Below are 18,303 nucleotides of genomic sequence, written 5' to 3' on the forward strand. Positions count from 1 at the left end.
CGGAGAGAGCACCTTGGAGGCGGCGGAGCGTGGGGCCCGGGGGCTTCGGGTCCGTGCGGGTGGGAAACGGGGCGGGAGGCGGAGCCCCTTCCGCTCTGTGGGGCTCCTGGTCTATCAGTAAGTGGAAGAAATGCCCAGAGGATGAAGAGAATTGTGGCATTCTGTTGCTCAATTAATAGGCTTCAGAGTCCACTTCCTCCTCTCTCCTGCCCCCGTTTGTCCGCGCACACGGCGTGGCGGGGAGCCTGCACGGACGCGCGTCATCACCCTGGTCCGTGGTTGCTGCTGTCCGTTCTGTGGGCTGACACCTGTGCGCGTGTCCCCCACACTGTCACATGCAACTTCACTGCCCACCGTCTTCTCTTCTGCCTCCTCCTTCCCTCCCCCAACCCCCGGCAAACACTGGCCTTTTTATTCCCTCTATAATCTCGACTTCTCTAGAACGTCATAGATTTGGGATCCGCGTGCGGCCTTTTCAGACTGGCAGCTTTTCACATAAGACACATCTGAGGTTTCTGCGTCCATAGCTCATTTCCTTCTAGCCCTGAAGAATACTGTACCGTTTGGGTGGGTTACTTTATCCGGTCACCCAGCTGAAGGACACCCCAGTGCTTCCAAGTTTGGGCAGTTACAGCTGAACTGCTAGAAAGGTCCCTGTGTAGGAACCTGGTGGTGAGGGCTGGGCGTGGGGTGTGGCAACTGTGCAGGAGGGGCTGGCTCCCTCCTCTCTGTCCGAGCACCTCCCCATTCCCCAGCTCACTCCAGGCATGTTTACCGTTGCCCAGGCTCTTGGCCAGGAGGACCAGGCTCAGGCTGGCCACTGTCATTGGTGGGGTCTGAGGAGGGAGCAGGTGTGGTGGTCCGCTCCCCACACGACAGGTGACCAGGAGCCTCTCTCCCCTGACAGTGGGCAGTTCTGACCTGTCACAGCGCTTCCCTTCCTGCCAGTTTCACTCCTACAAGGACCCTGGCATAGGCTCCTGCAGGGACACATGCCTCCACCCTTCCTACCTGATGTAACTTGGCTGGGCGCTTCCCAGTCAGGGGCTGCACATGGCTTAGTCCGGGGGTGTTGGGTTTGCCCCTGCCACAGCTCTCCACATGGTCTGGGTCTCTGTTCCAGCACTAAGGAACCCTCGGCTCCCATGCAGTGGGGAGGGAGAGCCTCAGCGTCCAGCCTTCCTGGCTCCCTGGCTGGGTCGGTCCTCTGCCCATCAGGAGCCGTCCCAGTTGTCCAGGTCCTGGATTCCTGCAGATGCCCCCAGCCTGGGGCCCCACGTCTATCTCCCTATGCTGGGTGGGGCCTGTGGCCTCAGAGCTGCTGGGCTGGGAGGGAGCATTCCCGGCACAGGGAATCTTCCGGAAGAGGGTGGGGGATGCCCTGTGTGAAGGTCGGATGCTCTGTGGAGCTGGCCCAATGCTTCCTAAAGCTGCTGAGCCACCAGAGCTCCCCAGGTCACCCAGCCCTGGCAAAGCGACGCTGGGCTCCCCCCTCCCGCCGAGGGGAGAGCGGTCCTGGGGGTCCGTTAGCGCAGGTGAGCACCCCTCCCGCCAGCATGATCTTGTCAACCCATCCTCGCTTTGAGCTCAGAGGAGACTGGTTATGGTGTGGTCCACGGAGACTCTGGTCAGCAACCACCAACCCGCTTTCTGGGTCCCGGCCGCCCGTTGTGGACGCTGCGTATGAATGAGAACCTGCACCACGTGGGCCTCGGATCCGGTCTCTTTACCTGCGGGCGGTTTCCAGGGCTCCCGTCGTGGGCGCAGCAGTGCTTCAGCTCCTTTTGCTCATGGCGTTTATGGCTTTGGGATGCCCCGTTTTATTTCTCTGCGTGGGCTGGCCCCTGGGCGTGCCCCCACGAGAACGGGAGCTCCCGAATTGCTCTGGTCAATTCCCGGCTCCGGAAGGAGACTGGTCTGTGCCCGCCGGGCGCCTCCTGCCGCCTCCCAAGCCCTCCCGCAAGGTCTCCCCCAGGGCCGCGGCCCCGGGCTGTGAGCCGTGAGCAGACGCTCGGCCACCGCGGATCCGGGAGACGCAGAGTCCGGGGAGGCGCTGGTGTGCTCGCGTCCCGGGCGGGGCCTCACGCCCGCCCCTGGGGTCCTCCTCTGCAGCGCGGCGCCCGCGGCCCTCGCCCTGCGGAGCACCGGTCCGCACCTGCTCGCTCCCGGGAGCCGCGCGCGCTCGGGCGGCGCGGCTCCGCCCCCGCCCCGCCCCGCCCCGCCCCCGCCCCGCTCAGTAGGCCTTTAGTCCGCGCCCGGCCGCCGTCGGGCGCGCGTTCCACTTCCGCCTTGGCCCACGTGGTGCGGCTCCGGCTGCGTCCGCGGCGCCGTGAGTGGGGTCGGGTGGCAGCGCGTCGCGCTAGTTCGCGGAGCGCGGCCGGAGGCTCCCGGACTCCCGACGGGGAAGCCGGCCGGGCGGGGCGGGAGGCCCGGGAAGGGCAGGCGCCGCCGGGGAGGTCGGCCGCCGGCCGCGGGAGCGCCCCGGGGGGAGGGAGCGCCCGTGCCACCCCCGACCCCGACCCCCGCCCCCGCCCCCCCGCGCCCCGCCGCGCATGGCGGCGCCCGGTCTGCGGGCGGCGGCCGGGGCCCTGCGCAGAGCCTGCGGAGCGTGGAGCCCGCGCCTGGGACGGCGTCTGCTCCGGTAACCGCGGCGCGTCGCCCGGCCCCGCCGTCCAGGCCGCGCGCCCCGGCCGCACGCTCACTCGCGCCGTGTCCTTGCAGCTCGCCCCCCATGGCCGGGAACGTGCAGGCCCCCGCCCCCGTGGGCGCCGCGCGGGAGCAGGACCGGAAGGCCCGGGGCGGCTGGCGGGGCGGGGCGCGGGTCTGGGAGGACGCGGAGCAGCAGGGCAAGCAGCTGAGGGGCGGCCCGGACGGGCAGCTGCGGAGGAAGCTGCCCAAGCGGAAGATCGTGCTGCTCATGGCCTACTCCGGGAAGGGCTACCACGGCATGCAGGTGAGGGCGCGCGCGCGGCTCCCTCCTGCGACCGGCCTCGGCTGGGACCGCGCCGTGACAGCTGTCCAGCTAGGGCAGCGCAGGACGCGGGGCCCCGCTCTTCGGCGTCGTGGTCAGTCCCCTGGGCGGGTTTCCCGCTGGAGCCCTAGCGGCGCGAGCCCCGCTGTGGCCCCGGGAGGTGCCCCGCCGGGACTGTGGCCCAACGGCCTGTGGCTCCAGGCCCTGATGGAGGCTCGGCCTGCGCCTCTCTCCTGGCGGCCGCGGGGCTGGGCTGCTGGGGTCGGTCAGAGGCTGTGCGGAGGTGGAATTCTCAGATTCCTGGAAGCCGGGGTGCGGGTGCTGCACACGTGCGTGTCGGCTCTCCTTGGTCCCCCCGCCGCGTGGGTCCCGTGTTCTGTAAGCTTGCTGAAGCTGGACTCGGGCATGGAGGTGAGTGCCGTGCCCGGAGCATCCAACACCACCGTCCTGGGCGCTCCAGGTGTTGTAATGGTTCTCACTACGCACAGTGGGAGACCTGGGGTTCTTCGGGTCTTGTTTTAGGTAAGAGCGTGGGTGGCACCGGGGACACTGGCGAGGCATGAGGTCACCTGTGCCAGCGGGTCAGTGACTGCCTCAGGAATGGAGGGACCACCCCTGCTGCTCCATGTGGGCCGTGAAATGCTTTTGCGACTGTGATTTTGACGTGCATTTTTGCCTTAGGCACCATCTTGAGAGCTTTGCTGAGGCTCACTGTCTTCTGCTTGCCTCAGTTTCCCCGTTAGGGAAATGCGGGGGGCTGGAGAGCGACAGTGGCTGGCCTTGTTGATGGAAGGACATTCTGAGAGCCTGTCACTTGGCCGCCTTCCCCACCGCCGCATCTCCGTCCCCCGCGTGGGTGTTTGAGCAGCATTTGTGACTTGATTGTCTCAGTGAGGGCTGTAAGGTAGACCTTGGGGAGAATTTCCCCTGTGGTGAGCGTGGCAGACTGCTCGTAGACCCTCGTGTGCCTGGTGTGCAGGAGGCTTTCTCTGAGGGGCATCCTCGTGGTGGTGTGACCTCATGGATGTGCAGGGACCTGCAGGCACTGGGTTGTGGCTGGGGCACACTGAGAGGGTAGCGTTAGGGGGTTCTAGAAGCAGGGGCTGTCCTCTTTCCCTTGCACACAGTAGTTCCAAGAAGTTGTACAGGCTGGTCACGTGAGCTGGAGGGGTGCCACGATGCCAAGGCTGGGTTTCTTGCTTTGAGTCAAGGGGTCTGCCTCCCCGTGGTCATAAGGGGGCGGTGTCCCTCTGTGGCCTGCTGCTGCTGCTGACCAGTGGGTCTCGGGTAGGAGGGGTGCTGGTTTCAGATCCGACCAGGTGGGAGGCAGCGGTGTCTCGGGTGACACCCTCTGTGGGCTGTTTGACCCGGCTGCCCAGGGTGGGAAGTTTCTAGAAACTGGGTATGCTTAGGTAACTCTCTCACTCTTTATGGAACAGGGAGGTGCCGCGGTGTGTCCCCAGGGCCACAGGTGTGGGCCTAGCACCCAGGTGCCCTACAGGGAGCAGCGTAGGCCCGGGGCTCCCATCTGTGGGCAGTGACTGAGTGAAGAAAACTAGTTTTCTCCTCTTTCCTTCAGAGGAACGTTGGGTCGTCACAGTTCAAGACCATCGAAGATGACTTGGTGTCTGCTCTGGTCCGGTCGGGTTGTATTCCTGAAAATCACGGCGAAGACATGAGGAAGATGTCCTTCCAGCGGTGTGCCCGGACAGATAAGGTAGGCACTCCCTGCCTCTCCCCTGCAGGTTTGAGCAGCAGCACCTGAAGGGGCCAGTGTGTGCAACACACCACAGGTCAGTGTCTGTTTGTTAAGACTGTTGTCTGTGAACGACAGACGCATAGACCAAACTAGCCAACGTGGAAAGAAAACTATCACCTTGTGTCACTAAAAAGTTCTCTAAGCATTTCCAGGCTGTGTGTGGCAGGATCTGGAGGCTCAGTGCTGCCCAGACTTTGTGTCTGTGCGGTTCTCTGTGGCTCCCGCAGGTGGCCACATGGTGGTCACAGTGTCCCCGCGACTCAGGCTTGATGGTACGCATAGGATTGAGTGTCGTGTTTTCCAAGAGGGGAAAGGAAACAGATGACCCTGGTGTGAGTAATCTGTTTTATTTAACTTAGTTTATCCGAGATAGTCTTTTTTCCCTGTGTAATCAGCAGGAATACAATCGGCAGATCACAGTTCCCATTCTGTGCAGGTGCGAGTGTGCGTGCTTGTCATGGCTTGGTAGCCCACTACGTACTCCACGCTCATGGTGCGTCACCGCTGCTCTGGCCACGTCTCAGGGACTGGGGGGCTTCAGTGGCTGTGGCCCTGTGCTGTCCATTCGGCCCTAAGATTGGGCCCCACTGCAGGGACTCTGCCTCACACATCTGTCCTGGGCTCAGTCCTGGGCGGCATGGCAGCCATGCCGAGTGGTCTCGTGTTCCTGGGTGTGGGTCTGGCATGGGCAGGAGGTCCCCAAGGGAGAGTGGAGGGGAGCCAGGCAGGCGGGTGGGGCAGAGGCACTAACCTCACGCTCCTCTCCAGTAGACAGGAAGTGCAGAGTGCACCGAATGCCCTCTGTCCTGCTCTGCATCCCAGCTCTGAGCGGCTTCTGTGGTCACCTGAGGTCCCTCGGGGGTGTGACCCAGACATGGGCAGGTCAGAGTCCTGAGCAGCCGAACCATGGCCACGTCTGCAGGTACGAGATCCCCTGGGTCCAGATGCCGGGCCGAGACCACAGAAGAGGCACGCTGTACAGATAGCAGGGGACAAACACGGGGCTGCCGGTTTGCGTCTTGTAGGTGACGCAGTAACGTTTCTCCCGGCTCAGGCTAGGGTCCTGTGGTTCCTTACAGTCTCCCTTTTCTCTTTAATTGTTCCAGTGACAGCTCTCTGGGAGTTTTCTAGGCCAGAGAAAAGCAGATGTTTGCCTGAGTTAACGGTGGGGCTTAATCTGCTGTTGTTAGGATTGCGTTTGGATGCGTTTTCCTCTCCTAGTCTGGGGAACCCGAAGAAACCTGAAACTTCCCATACCAGCGTCCTAGCTCGTCTCTCCACTTAATGCATCTGGCCCGATGGAGGAAGAAATGATAGCACTTTCTTATTTATTTTTAAAAGATTTTATTTATCTGACAGACCGAGATCACAGGGAGGCAGAGAGGCAGGCAGAGATGGGGCAGCGGGGGGGTGGGTGGGAAGCAGACTCCCTGCCAAGCAGAGAACCCAATGCAGGACTCGATCCCAGGACCCTGGGATCATGACCTGAGCTGAAAGCAGAGGCTTAACCCACTGAGCCACCCAGGCGCCCCAAGATAATTTTTCTTCTTTTTTTTTTCAGGTTTTTTAAGAAGTAGCTTTGCTGAGATACAGTCCGCTCCTGACAGTTTGCCCACCCAGAGCGTGCGGGTCAGTGGGTTCAGGCATGTTCAGAGCTCTGCGACCATGCCTGCGGCTGGTCTGGGGACACTCCCAGCTCCCCAGGAAGGACCCCAGATCCGTTAGCCGTCTCCTGCGCCAGCAGCACGTCCAGAATGTTCTCATTTACACACGCGATTGATAAAGAAATAGCCATGCTATCTTCGGTTCCTTTTTTTTTTTTTTTTTTAAAGATTTTATTTATTTATTTGTCAGCGAGAGCGAGCACAGGCAGGCAGAGGCAGAGGGAGAAGGAGGCTCCCTGCTGAGCAAGGATCCCGACGTGGGACTCGATCCCAGGACCTTGGGATCATGACCTGAGCCGAAGCCAGATGCTTCACTGGCTGAGCCCCCCAGGCGCCCCCTCCCCCCCCAGTCTGTCTTGCCAGGTTCTTAACAGACAGAATGCAGCCCTGCAGGCATGTGGCGGTGCCGCGGTGGACGCCGGACCGGCTCTCTCCTCGATTCCGCCGTGACGCCATCTTGCCACGTTTCTCTTTCTGTCCTTTCTTCCCCGAAACTGTTTGACAGTTTGAGAATCTGTCCTGGACCTCAAGACCTCCCGAAAGCCGCAGGCCTGAACGTGCAGGGTCGGTGGCGCCCCAGGGGGCCTCCCCTTGGACAGTCCAGCGCTGATGGATGGAACACCACTGCTCGTGCGCCCCGGCTAGTTACTGACCTGGTCTCTTAGCCACAGTCCATGTGTGCACACACGCTCCCGTCCTTTGAGCTCCGTTTAATCTGTCCCATCTTTTCTTTTTTGGTCTTTTGTGACACGTTTTTGGGCACTTGAGGCCAGTTGTTTTAACAAATGTCCTCAGGATTTGTCCGATTTTCTTGACTCACTCCGAGTTTCGGGCAGGGATGTCCCGTGTGTTGTAGTCTGACCTCTTGGCACGGGTTTGTGGGGTGTCTTCAGATGATGTTCACGCGGCGCCGTGACGCGGGTGGTGCTGAGCTGCACACCTGCCCGTCTGCACCCAGGATGGCACCCTGTCCCCCGCCCGCCCCCCAGCAGCCCTCCCCGCACGGTCCTGCCATGCTGACTTTCTGAAAAGCCAGCTTCTAGGCGAAGGTTTGGCATCGGGTAGGGATGCGTGCTCTTCCTGGTGGGCCTTGCCTGTGTAACCAGCCCCCTTTTCCCTGTCCACGTCGTGCCCCGTCCCTGTTCACAGGATAATTGCTCTCCTGACTTAGATGGCACAGTGGTCCTCCCCACAGTTTGTGGGGGATGCGTTCCAGGCCCCCGGGTGGGTACCTGGCCTGTCGATGGAGCTGATGTCCTGTTATGCAGTGTGCTCCTAGAGGTGCCCAGGGACAGGCGAGCAGCGGTTCCTCCGGGCAAGCCGGGGTGATTACAGCTGTGTGCTGGCCTGGAAGTCACACGAGGAGGGGCTCTCGGAAGGCCTCTGGGCCGTACCTGCTGTCCCTGTGACGAGGGCAGACGATGAGCCTCCGCGATGAGATGGGGGGTGCAGATGGCGCGGACTTGTGCTGGAGCTGGAGGCTCGTCCTGGAGGTGCCTGGAGAGGGGATGGCGGCGCCGTGGGCGGGGCTGGGCGAGCTCTTCCTTGCTCGGCCTCCCATTCTCCTGACCAGATCGCTTGCTCTTCTTCCCCCACGTCGTGCAGCGTTCGGTCCAAGGGGGTCTTCGTTTTCTGCCTGTGTGATGTGTTTCGCTGGGCTCTGAAGCCATCCCTGATCCTCTCCCGGGTGTGCTCGCCTGGCTTCTTGGGGGCCGAGCGCTGGCCTCAGGTCTCACCAGCCTCTCAGATGCGTTTCTAAAGCCGAACTTGTACGGGAAATGGCCTAGTTGGCGTGGTCCTTCTAGGAACCACCTTATGGAGGGGTGTGCCTGACCCTTCTGCTTCCTTTGCAGGGCGTGTCGGCGGCCGGCCAGGTCGTGTCCCTCAAGGTGTGGCTGATAGACGACATTTTAGAAAAGATCAACAGCCACCTTCCACCTCACATCCGGATCCTAGGTAAGCGCAGCAGGGCACGGCCCTGTGCCCCGTGGCGGCGGGTCTTGCCGGGATGTGAGGCCGCACCAGATTTCTCTGGTGTGGAATCAGGATTCCGAGCGGTTGCTTAGCGGTTGGTAAGAGTGGTTGTGAGTCTTTTCAGAGGTCGCCGTCTCCTCCTCCTGAAGGATGTGCCCGTCATGGCAGTGCCTTGTTTCAACCAAACCCCCGACACAGGAGTCCAGATTTGGTTGAGTTAAAACAGGTGATGACTCTCCTTTGTAACAAGGCTGGTAAGCGGGGTTTTTAGGTCTTTGTTAAACCAGCCCCATCTGGCCCTGCTTTTGAGTGGCGCTTCTGGGCCCATTACGTTTCCAGGCCATTGGGTTCGTCGCTATAGACGTCCGCGTCTGTCGCTCTTCGTCTCTGGCGTTCTGTGCTCTCCTTTTGTTCTGCTTCCTCTTTTGGATTAATGAATTTTTTCGTAGTTCCATTTCATTATCACGTGGTTGCCTTCTTAGGTAACTTCTTAGGTAACTCACTGTGGTTTTTTTAGCGATTGCTAATTTACTATTTATCTAAACAATCTATTTATCTACTAGCCCCCTGATAGGGGGCTAAAATGGGGTTGAAGACCCTCTCTAGCGGGCCAGGCTGTGTGGCCGCCATGCGTTCCTTGATTGTCACTGCCCCCGCTGTGCCTTCTTTTTTTTTTTTTTTTTTTTTTATTTATTTATTTGACAGAGAGAGATCACAAGTAGGCAGAGAGGCAGGCAGAGAGAGAGAGAGGAGGAAGCAGGCTCCCTGCTGAGCAGAGAGCCCGATGCGGGACTCGATCCCAGGACCCTGAGATCATGACCTGAGCCGAAAGCAGCGGCTTAACCCACTGAGCCACCCAGGCGCCCCCCCCGCTGTGCCTTCTTTGCACACAGGCTGTTTGGTGGCCTTGGTGGCCGTCTCTGTTAGAGCGTTCTTCTCACCTTGCTTTTTGTAACGTCTGAGGATGACTTCCCTGCCTCCGTCCCCAGCCTCGCACCGATGGGTGTGGTACGACCCCATGTGGCACCCACCTACGCTGCCTCGATTTCCTTCTAAGCTGCGAATTGAAAAAAACCTTTCGAGCCATAAGTGACGTATAACGAAGCCTGTATTTAAGCGCACAGTTCTGACATGCGCGCGTCCGTGCGCCCACACCTGCGGAGCATCTCGGCTACTACCGTGAGCCCTCCGCCCCCACCCCTCCTCACCGGTCAACACCGACCGGCAGTCTGGCGCCGCGGGTTAGTTCATGCTCTTGGCGTTTTACGTGAACAGAGTCAGGCCCCAGGTGTGGCTCCTTCCACAGAGCCAGGTGCTGTGTCGACCTGACACGGCGTGCTGCACGCGGTTTCTCCGTGGGCCACCCGAGGGTGCTGGGCTTGCGCGCTGCCGCAGACACAGCTCCCACGGGCACTGGGTGCCGGCGAATGGAGGCCTCGTGTGAGGTCAGCGATGCTTCCTGTGACTCTGTCCGCACTGGATGTCTGTGTTTGCTCTGTTGCAGAGTTTCTCTGCCTCTCAGGAGGGTCCCCCCCAGGACACTCCTCATCGAGTAAACCCTCGTGAAGGCCAGTTGACATGCTTGCATGGGAGGGTCTTCCATGTGGTCCGTAGATCGGGCCCTGGTTTTGCTAAAGAAGCAGCGAATCCCGTACAGTTACCGCAGTTGTCAGCGCTCCTCGTGCAGTGTGACACGCAGGGTGGTTTTCCTGGTTGTGGCCCCGGAGCGTGGCCGTTGGGGCAGATCCTGGCAGGCAGTCGCCGGCACGATGCGTCTAGGTGATGCTCGGTGTGGGTGAAAGCGTTTAATGCCGGGCAAAGAAAAAAACCTGAAATTACCCCCAAATGAGGCCTGACGGTAGGAGCCCTGGGGCTGGGCCGGCTGGAGCTGCAGGCCCAGACCCACCCCTGTAGGCCTGTGGGACCCTGGTGCAGCTCAGGCTGTGCGCAGAGTCCTCGCCGGAACTTTCGTGTCCCTGGGGGAAATTCTGTATGCACACAGACATGTCTGCTTCACACAAGTGGTGCCCCGCGTGCTTTGTCCTGTCTTCATTTCCCTTCCTGGTTAGCGCGTCTGTCGGGCACCTGCCGGGCTGTCAGTGCTCAGAGTGCGGGTCTCTGCAGGCCTGCTTCCTGGTGCTCGGCGGCTGCCTGCTGCTTTGTTCTGCGGACGTGCTAGAATGTGTGTGATCGCTTCTCTTGCCGGTCTTCTAAGTTGTCTTGAGTTCTTCCAGTTGTTGCTGAGCTGGTGGTTGTTGCTGCCTGGTGGCCTCACGGAGGACAGTTTGTAGAGTGTGGTTTCAGGTCCGCAGCACAGGCCGTGGAGAGCTGCACAGTGCTAGAGCACGTGCTGCCCGGCCCCTCCGTGAACCTGGATTTGATGCGTGTGGTTTTGATGAGTTGGTTTGTGTAGCTCTGCCGTGGAGCGTCTGGCGCGGGCGGGTTCGGGGCGCAGAGGCTGGGCCCGCGTCTGGTCCAGAGCACGCTGGCCCAGAAGCGTTGTCCTCACCTGCCTCCTCTCCCCCCAGGACTGAAGAGGGTCACGGGCGGCTTCAACTCCAAGAACAAGTGCGACGCCAGGACCTACTTCTACATGTTACCCACGTTTGCTTTTGCGCACAAGGACCACGACGTGCAGGATGAGAGCTACCGGCTGAGCACGGAGACGCTGCTGCGTGTGAACAGGCTCCTCGCCTGCTACAAGGGCACACACAACTTTCACAACTTCACCTCGCAGAAGGGGCCCCGTGAGGCCAGCGCTCGGCGCTACGTCTTGGACATGTTCTGCGAGGAGCCTTTCGTGCGGGACGGCATGGAGTTTGCGGTGATCAAGGTGAAGGGGCAGAGCTTCATGACGCACCAGATCAGGAAGATGGTCGGCCTGGTGGTGGCCATCGTCAAGGGCTACGCCCCCGAGAGCGTGCTGGAGCGCAGCTGGGGGGAGGCGAAGGTGGACGTGCCCAAGGCGCCAGGGCTCGGCCTTGTCCTGGAGCGCGTGCACTTCGAGAAGTACAACCAGCGTTTTGGCAATGATGGGCTCCACGAGCCGCTGGACTGGTCGCGGGAGGAGGCGGGGGTCACGGCGTTCAAGGAACAGCACATCTACCCCACCATCATCAGCACCGAGCGCCACGAGCGGTCCATGGCCCAGTGGCTGAGCACCCTGCCTGTGCATGACTTCAACGCCACCGCCCACGCCGCAGCCTGCCCAGATGCCAAGGTGGGGGCTGGGGCCGTGGGACTGGAGGCTGGGGCTCCGGGGAGGCCGCAGGGCCTCCCTTCCAGGCGCTCGAGTGAGCTTGTTACCTGCTGCACTCGGGCGTCCTCGTGTCTGTTGTGCAGACGAGCAGGCTGAGGCGCAGAGAGGTGTGTCAGCCTTTCGGGGTCACACAGCCGGGGGTGAGCAGGGGCAGGGCATGGGATTAAGTGGATGGTGGCCCCACGGTGCTGCTTTGTGTGTCCTTCCCGCTCTGTGCCTGGTGACCTTGGACAGAGGCTGGACTGGGTGGTCTGTGTTTCTGTTTGTGGGACAGTGCTGTGAGGACGAACACTGTGGGGTCCTCATGTGTCTGTTGTCACACTTGCTCTGGAACGTGGGCTCCCTTAAGAGAGGCATGCGGGATGCTTGGCGGCCACCCCAGGAGGCTGCTCTCTGACACGCCCTTCTGCTGGGGCTGCGGCTCCGGGTGGGTCGGGTCGTCCCTGCTGGTGGTAGTGTTAGGAGGAGGGCGCATCTGCGAGGCGCGCCAGAGCTCAGCGTAGTCTGTGGCGGGAGGTCTTTCCCGGGCCTGGGTTCTCCGCTGGCCCAGCAGCTCTCCACGGGCGCAGTCCCACCTGGAGTGCTGGGACGTGCATCCGTCGTCTACATGCCCGGAAACGCGTGCTTCCTCCTGCACGCCTGGGCTGTAAACTCACGCGCGCAGGTGAGGCGAGCCAGCCAGATGCGCCAGGTGTGGAAGAGCAGGTGTGCAGGCGGGATGATGGCAGGCAGCGGCATGGGGGCGTTGGGGATCCGACAGTGGAGACGGGAGTGCTCCTGCTCTGTCTCAGGGCCATGGTGGGGGTGGGGGTGGCGGTGGGGACAGCATGGGGCCTGCCGGGAGCTTGCGTGAGCTCTTCTGCTCTGGGTGTTGGTGGGGACTAGTTCTCCCAGGCACTGAGGCCGGACGGCGTGTGTGTGCGGGTTCGAGCTGGGGGCCCGGCGTGCCTCTGCTGGGCTCCCGCCGGGACAGGCTCCTGCCGCCTGCGCTCGTCCAGTTCGGGGGAGCCTCGTTTTCCGTCCCCTGGGGGGGTCTGACAGAGCCCCGTGAAGACTCCCTCGTTCCCAGCTTGGACTTTCCCTGAGCAGGTCCGGGGTCTGAACTGTTGGTGTAGAGACCAGGCATTGGGCAGAGACTGGGCTCCTGTGTGTGTCCCTGATGCCAGGCCAGGCGGCCGTGGTGCTGAGGCCCCCGCGGACAGCCCACCCCAGGGAGGAAGCACCCACACTTTTGCTCTTGTCCTGCAGGTCCCCAGCCCCCCAGGAGACAGTGATTGAGGTGGCGGCCGCCCGCTGGAGTGCCTTCGGGCTGGCCCAGTGTGTGCCGGGAACCGCTGCTGCCACCGCTGCCGCTGCGGGCCGTCCTCAGCGACACAGGAGAGCCGTGCCGCGGCCCCGCAACCTCAGGGTCTTGAGACCTGCATCACGTTGGGCTTCATCCCAGGGAGGACCTGCTGTGAGTCTGTTCTCAGCTCATGCATTAACCGTATACACCTCAGCATGTAAAGGCACTATTTTTTTAAAGAAGTAATTTTTCTTATTAAATAAGTACAAACTTTGCTTAAGTCATGCTGTTTCTTATTTTTCATTCGGTCTTTGGGAGGGAGTGGTGTGTGCTGTTAGGAGCAAAGTGGCATCGGTGGGTGGGGGCCAGAGCAGGTGGGCATGAGAGGCTCTACAGGACCAGCCAGCAGGCCCTCAGGACTGGGCTTGGTGGCTTGGCGGTGTAGTAGAAGGTGGCACGAGCAGGGCGGGCCCTTCCCCGGTCACCTCCACCCCAGCCCTGCCCACATCTCAGATGGGAAGAGTGGGACAGACAAGGGGACGAATGTGCCCCTCGGTGAGGCACATTCTTTCCCAACAGAAGACCCACCAGTAGCTTCTTCCTCTCGTGGTCAAGGGCACGTCACGCCATCTAGTCCAGCTGCAAGGGATGCTGGGAGATTCCCTTTACCAAGTGGCAGGAGCTGCTGCACAGCCCAGGAGTGCCCTGTCAGTGAGGGAAGGGGCGTCAGGTGATGGGCAGGCTGTGGGCAAGTCTGCGGAAGGCACGGGCAGTCTCCAGTGGGGGAGCACCGCACCGGAGTGTGTTGTGCGTGTGCGTGTTGGTGTCCGTGCCGGGTACGCAAGTACACATGTGATAATGCATGCACGCACGAGACGTGTGGTGTCTGTCCCGTGGGTATGCACGTGTGCTTGTGTGTCTCTGTGGGTGCTTCTGTGCGAACGTATGTGCATGCATGTGGGGGCAGAGCCTGTGTGCACAGAGCTGGGCAGATCTCTTTGAGAGCTTCTGAGTGCACAGACAGGCTGGCGTGAGTATCATCAGGATACCAGCGCCAGGGACGCTGGTGTGGCCAGGGTGGGGTGTGAGGGCAGAAAAGCAGTTGGGCTTCCTGCTGCCACAGGGACGGGGGTGAGCACAGGAGAGAGGACCGAAGGCTGAGGCGGGCTTCAGGCTCGAGGGACTGATGAGCTGGGGCCATTCGCAGATGGGGCCATTGGGGAAGGGCGGTTTGGAGGAAGTAAGGAGGTGGGCATTAGGTGTGGTAATGGGCCTCCTGATAACAAAGTTTCTTTGCGAAGACATTTCCAAGTGTAGAATAAGCCTAGTAACTGCTGGACGACAGCTTCACCATGAGAGGCTACAAAGTCTCAATCTCTAGAGTAGATATCTCCCAACTGTGACTCCAGGTAGCGAACGGAACAGGACCTGTTAGTCACCTCGGAGGATCCCTGGGTGTGCGGCGTTTTACAGTAAGGAACGCGCTTGAAGCAACAGTCCAGAAGAAAGCAGCTCTCCCCCCTCGTTCCGGGGCTGCTTCCAGAGCTCTGTGCGGGGACGAGCCCATCTGATCGCCCTCTTCACACTTGGCGACGCACAGTACACTTGACTCTTGCCTGGCTCAACGTAGCATGGCTTTGCAGTCACGAAAGGCTGCACTGTTGTTGCTGCTGGCTCACCGTGTCCACACCGCCCAGCCTCCCGCCAGGCGTTTGTCCAGACCGTCCCTATATGTCCTTGTTCACAAGTGTGAGTAGCTGTGGATGCAGAATCAGTGGTCTGATGGGTTTCACTCGACTTTAACAGCTCCGTCCATCCACAGAGCTCTGCAGATATCACATGATGGTAGCTGTTCCTCATTCTCCCCAGAAACTTAGGGGAGCAAGTCTGACCTCGGGGCCAGCCTTTTCCTAGGTTGCATGATCCTTCCCTGAGTAGGGAAGGCACAGAAAGTTAGGGCCGGGATCTGTGTAGTCAGGGCGTCAGATGCCAGAATGCAGTGTTACCCTGAGGACAGAGGACAGCAAGAACCCGTACCTCCTTTCCCTGCCTGCTGGGTCCCCACATTGGCCGGCATATAAGCTGGGCATGAGAGTCAGCACCTGGAGCCATGGGAAATCGCGTGAGCTGCTCTCACCTGTGTGTGTTGGGAGCATGCAGGTTTCTGAGAGGAAGACGTCACTGGTTCTGTGCGTGGTTGGGAGATGTTTTCTTCAGGATATTTGGGGCCTACAGATGGCTGGGGGTGGGCAGCTCAAGGACTTGGTTTGGGACTGGACCCCAGATCCCCTGGAATGATTCCTGGAACAAAACGTAACTGGCCCACTGAGGCACCTGCCTCTGGAGCTGGGGGGACCGGAGGACCCGAAGCCTACCACCCACGGCCACACACCTGGAGCTGCTGACAAGCTGCCCAGTGCTATGGCCCTGGGGGAAGTGTTCTTGTCAAGAAGCCACCACTGTCCACAGCTCCACGCTGATGGCCGCCCAGCACTGGGCCACCCTTGCAGGAGGAGCATGGGTCAGACCTGCAGCCAGGAGCAGCAGGGAGTCTGGGGCCACCTCCTTCCTCCTGCAGACTCGCACAAATGCAGCAAACAGAAGGGCCTCACTCAGCCAGGACTCTGGCAGACCGAGTTTTTAACTTCCCGGCTTCACCAAGTAGGAGGGTGGCATGAGGGTTCAAAGAGCCAGTCCCCACCCAGGCAGTTCAACAGGACGGAGAATGTTCTTTGACTATGGTTCTGGAACGACTGGTAAGTGCAACTCCCTTCGTAGCCAGGGTTTGTGTTTCTAAACTTTTCAGTTTAACACCAGAGGGCATTTGTACCTGCACTTTGCTGAGGTGTTTTTATCCCATTTGTCTTCTGATTCTTTTCTCAAACTTTTAAGATTTTATTTTTATTTATCATTTCTAAAATATTTTGAACTGAGTCACCCAGACGCCAAAGATTTATTTAAAAGATTTTAAAAAATTTTATTTATTTGACAGACAGAGATGACAAGTAGGCAGGGAGGCAGGCAGAGAGAGAGGAGGAAGCAGCAGAGAGCCCGATGCGGGGCTCGATCCCGGGGCCCTGAGATCACGACCTGGGCCACCCAGGCGCCCCTTATTTTTATTTTTACAGTAACCTTCACAGCAGGGTGGGCCTTGAGCGCGCAACCCTGAGACCAAGAATCGCACAGCGCAGCGCGCGAGGCGGCCGGTGTCCGTGACTTTCATTCTCTGAAACGACTCGATCGCGATGTGCCCCACATCCCGCCAACGCCCCTTTCCGAGCGCGCAACTGCGTGTTTCTGGTGCCTTCGCGAACTCGTGCGACCGTCGGCGCTACCTCGTCTCCCAACATTTCCATCAACCGCCCAAGGAACTCCGGGGTCCGGCCGCCGGCCGTCCCCGCACCCCGCCCCGGCCAGGGCTAGCCCCGGTCCACCCGGCCGGACCCGCGCGCTCTTCGGCGAGGCCGGTCCGCCGTCGGCCCGTCGGCCCGCCCGTCGCCCGGCCGCTCTATCCTGCGGCGCGTCTCGACGCCACCCGCCGCGGGACGTCACTTCCGGCTCCCCGTCGCGGGCGCGCCGCCGCTTCCTCCGCTCGCGGCCCCGGATGCGCCCAGCGCAGCGGCGCCGCCTCGACCCCCGCCCCCAGCCGTCGGCCGGACGCGGCAGGAGCGCGGCCCAGGCCCGGGTACGTGGGGCGCGGCGTGGCCGGGAGCGGCGGGGGCAGGGCCCGGAGCCGTTGGCCGCGCCCCCAGCGCTTTCGGAGCCTTTCCCGGCCCGCGGGCTGTGCGGTGGGGCCGGGGCGGCGGGGGCGGCGCTGCCGGGAGTCGGGGCCGCGGGGCCGGGAGTCGGGGGCGGCGGGGCCGGGGCGGAGCGACCGGGGCGGCGGGGCCGGGGACGGCGGGGCCCTGGCGCGGCGCGGAGACGCGGCCGGAGGACACGGGAGCGCCGGGAGTCGGGGGCGGGCGGGGGCGGGCGGGGGCGGCTCCCCCGCGGCGCCCGGCTCTGGGGTCTGCGCGGCCGCGCCGGGGGCAGCGCGGACATCCCCACGGCGGCCCTGCGGCGCGCGGCCCTCCCGGGTGCGGGCACCGGCGCGGAGGACAGTGCGGGTCCGCGCGCCGCGCTCAGGCCCCGCTCACGCCGACGCCGACGCCGCTGCCGGCCGCGGAGCCCCCGGAGAAGGGTCCGCCCGCACCCCAGGCCGTTCCCCGCGGCTGCCCCTGCGCGCGGCGCCGCGGCCCTCGGGGAGACGGTGGCGCTGCCCCTGCCCTTGTCCGCGCTGGAGTCGCGCGTCTTCCGACGGGCCGTCGAGCTGCTGTTGGCGGGAGAAGCGGCTCCGGTGACTGCTTTCGGGGACAGTGACCCACGCGGGCGCCGGGATGGCCGCAGAGTCGAAGCGTGTGCTTGAAGCCGCCGTCCTGCGCCCGGAGACGCGCCCGTCGGGGCTTCCGCGGCCGGTCACTCAGCCGCCGCGGCCGGTCGGACGGCGGGACTTCCTGCACCGTTCAGGCAGCGCGACCGCGACAAGCCGCGCTGTCCGCAGAGCGCCGGGGCTCGGCCGTCCTGGTCTCCGGGGTCGTCCGGGGACACCCAGAGCCTCCGTCCAGCTCCTTCCAGCTCTCGGCTTCCTCTGCACCACGGTCAGAAAAGGCATCGTGGGTGCCCGGTCTCCATTTCCTCCTCCCGTTTCTCTTGAACCGGGTCCTTCGGTCCCGCCGCGTCTCTAGCACCGCTCCTCGTGGGGCCCCAAGCCCTGCTGTAGGCAGCCTTTCCCCAGGCCGCCCACGGTCTGCTTGTGGCCCGGACGCCGCTCTGTTGGTTCTGCGCTGACCTTGCTGGTTGCTTCTCATCTCCTTCCCTGTAAATTTTCTAATGCCGGGGCGGTCCCAGACCTCCTCTCCGTGTGCACCCGGGTGATCTCCCCCCGTGTCAGGGCGGTAGGTGACAAGCCGTCAGGTCCTGAATGTGTAGCTCCTGGCTGCGTCTTCCTGCTCCGGGTTCCACACGTGCTTTCATTTGTGTGAGACCTGCCGCTTCTCTGCCCTTGCATTTCTCTTGGAGGCCGCCCCATGTTCGTCGCTGCTCAGGTCGGAACTCTCCTGTAATCTCTGCTTCTCTTCCACACCCTAAATCGGATCTGTCAACACTTTTACAGTCGAATCCAAACCTGGCTGCCCCTCATTGTCTTCCTGGCTTCGGCCGTTCTTCAGTCCCGTCGCCCCCCATCTCTTACCTGGGTTATTCCGGTGCCTCCCCCTGCTCTGCCTGCTCCCTTGAGCCGCTCTGCTCTCAAATCTCAACACAGCAGCTGAAGGATGTTTTAAAGACAGAAATCAGATTGTGCATGTCTTTTTTTTTTTTAAGATTATTTACTTATTTATTTGACAGAGATCA

At 61.8% G+C, this 18,303-nt stretch overlaps 2 protein-coding genes across 15 annotated transcripts in view; both read left to right on the forward strand.

The window, feature by feature from the left end:
- Window positions 1–2,314: 2,314 nt before the first annotated feature.
- PUS1 (pseudouridine synthase 1) lies at window positions 2,315–13,192 on the forward strand. 2 transcript variants are annotated; one of them, XM_059139573.1, is made up of 6 exons: window positions 2,315–2,641; window positions 2,722–2,953; window positions 4,551–4,688; window positions 8,248–8,350; window positions 10,897–11,588; window positions 12,876–13,192. In XM_059139573.1, the coding sequence occupies exons 1-6, from the start codon at window positions 2,553–2,555 to the stop codon at window positions 12,903–12,905; spliced, it is 1,284 nt and encodes a 427-aa protein (XP_058995556.1). In that variant the 5' UTR covers window positions 2,315–2,552; the 3' UTR covers window positions 12,906–13,192. The 2 variants fall into 2 exon arrangements, with proteins under 2 accessions (XP_058995556.1, XP_058995557.1); XM_059139574.1 differs by lacking the exons at window positions 2,315–2,641; window positions 2,722–2,953 and adding an exon at window positions 3,402–3,823.
- Window positions 13,193–16,486: 3,294 nt separating this feature from the next.
- EP400 (E1A binding protein p400) overlaps window positions 16,487–18,303 on the forward strand; it is a 97,868-nt gene continuing 96,051 nt past the window's right edge. For 12 of the 13 annotated variants that reach the window (XM_059140588.1, XM_059140592.1, XM_059140593.1 and 9 more), the window contains exon 1: window positions 16,488–16,597. The gene's annotated coding sequence lies outside the window, so the exon portion shown is untranslated. Of the gene's footprint in view, window positions 16,598–18,303 lie in introns of all 13 variants that reach the window. The other variant, XM_059140599.1, reaches the window with a different exon arrangement.

Source organism: Mustela lutreola, chromosome 11, assembly GCF_030435805.1.
Source record: "Mustela lutreola isolate mMusLut2 chromosome 11, mMusLut2.pri, whole genome shotgun sequence".
Classification (NCBI taxonomy): Eukaryota; Metazoa; Chordata; class Mammalia; order Carnivora; family Mustelidae; genus Mustela; species Mustela lutreola.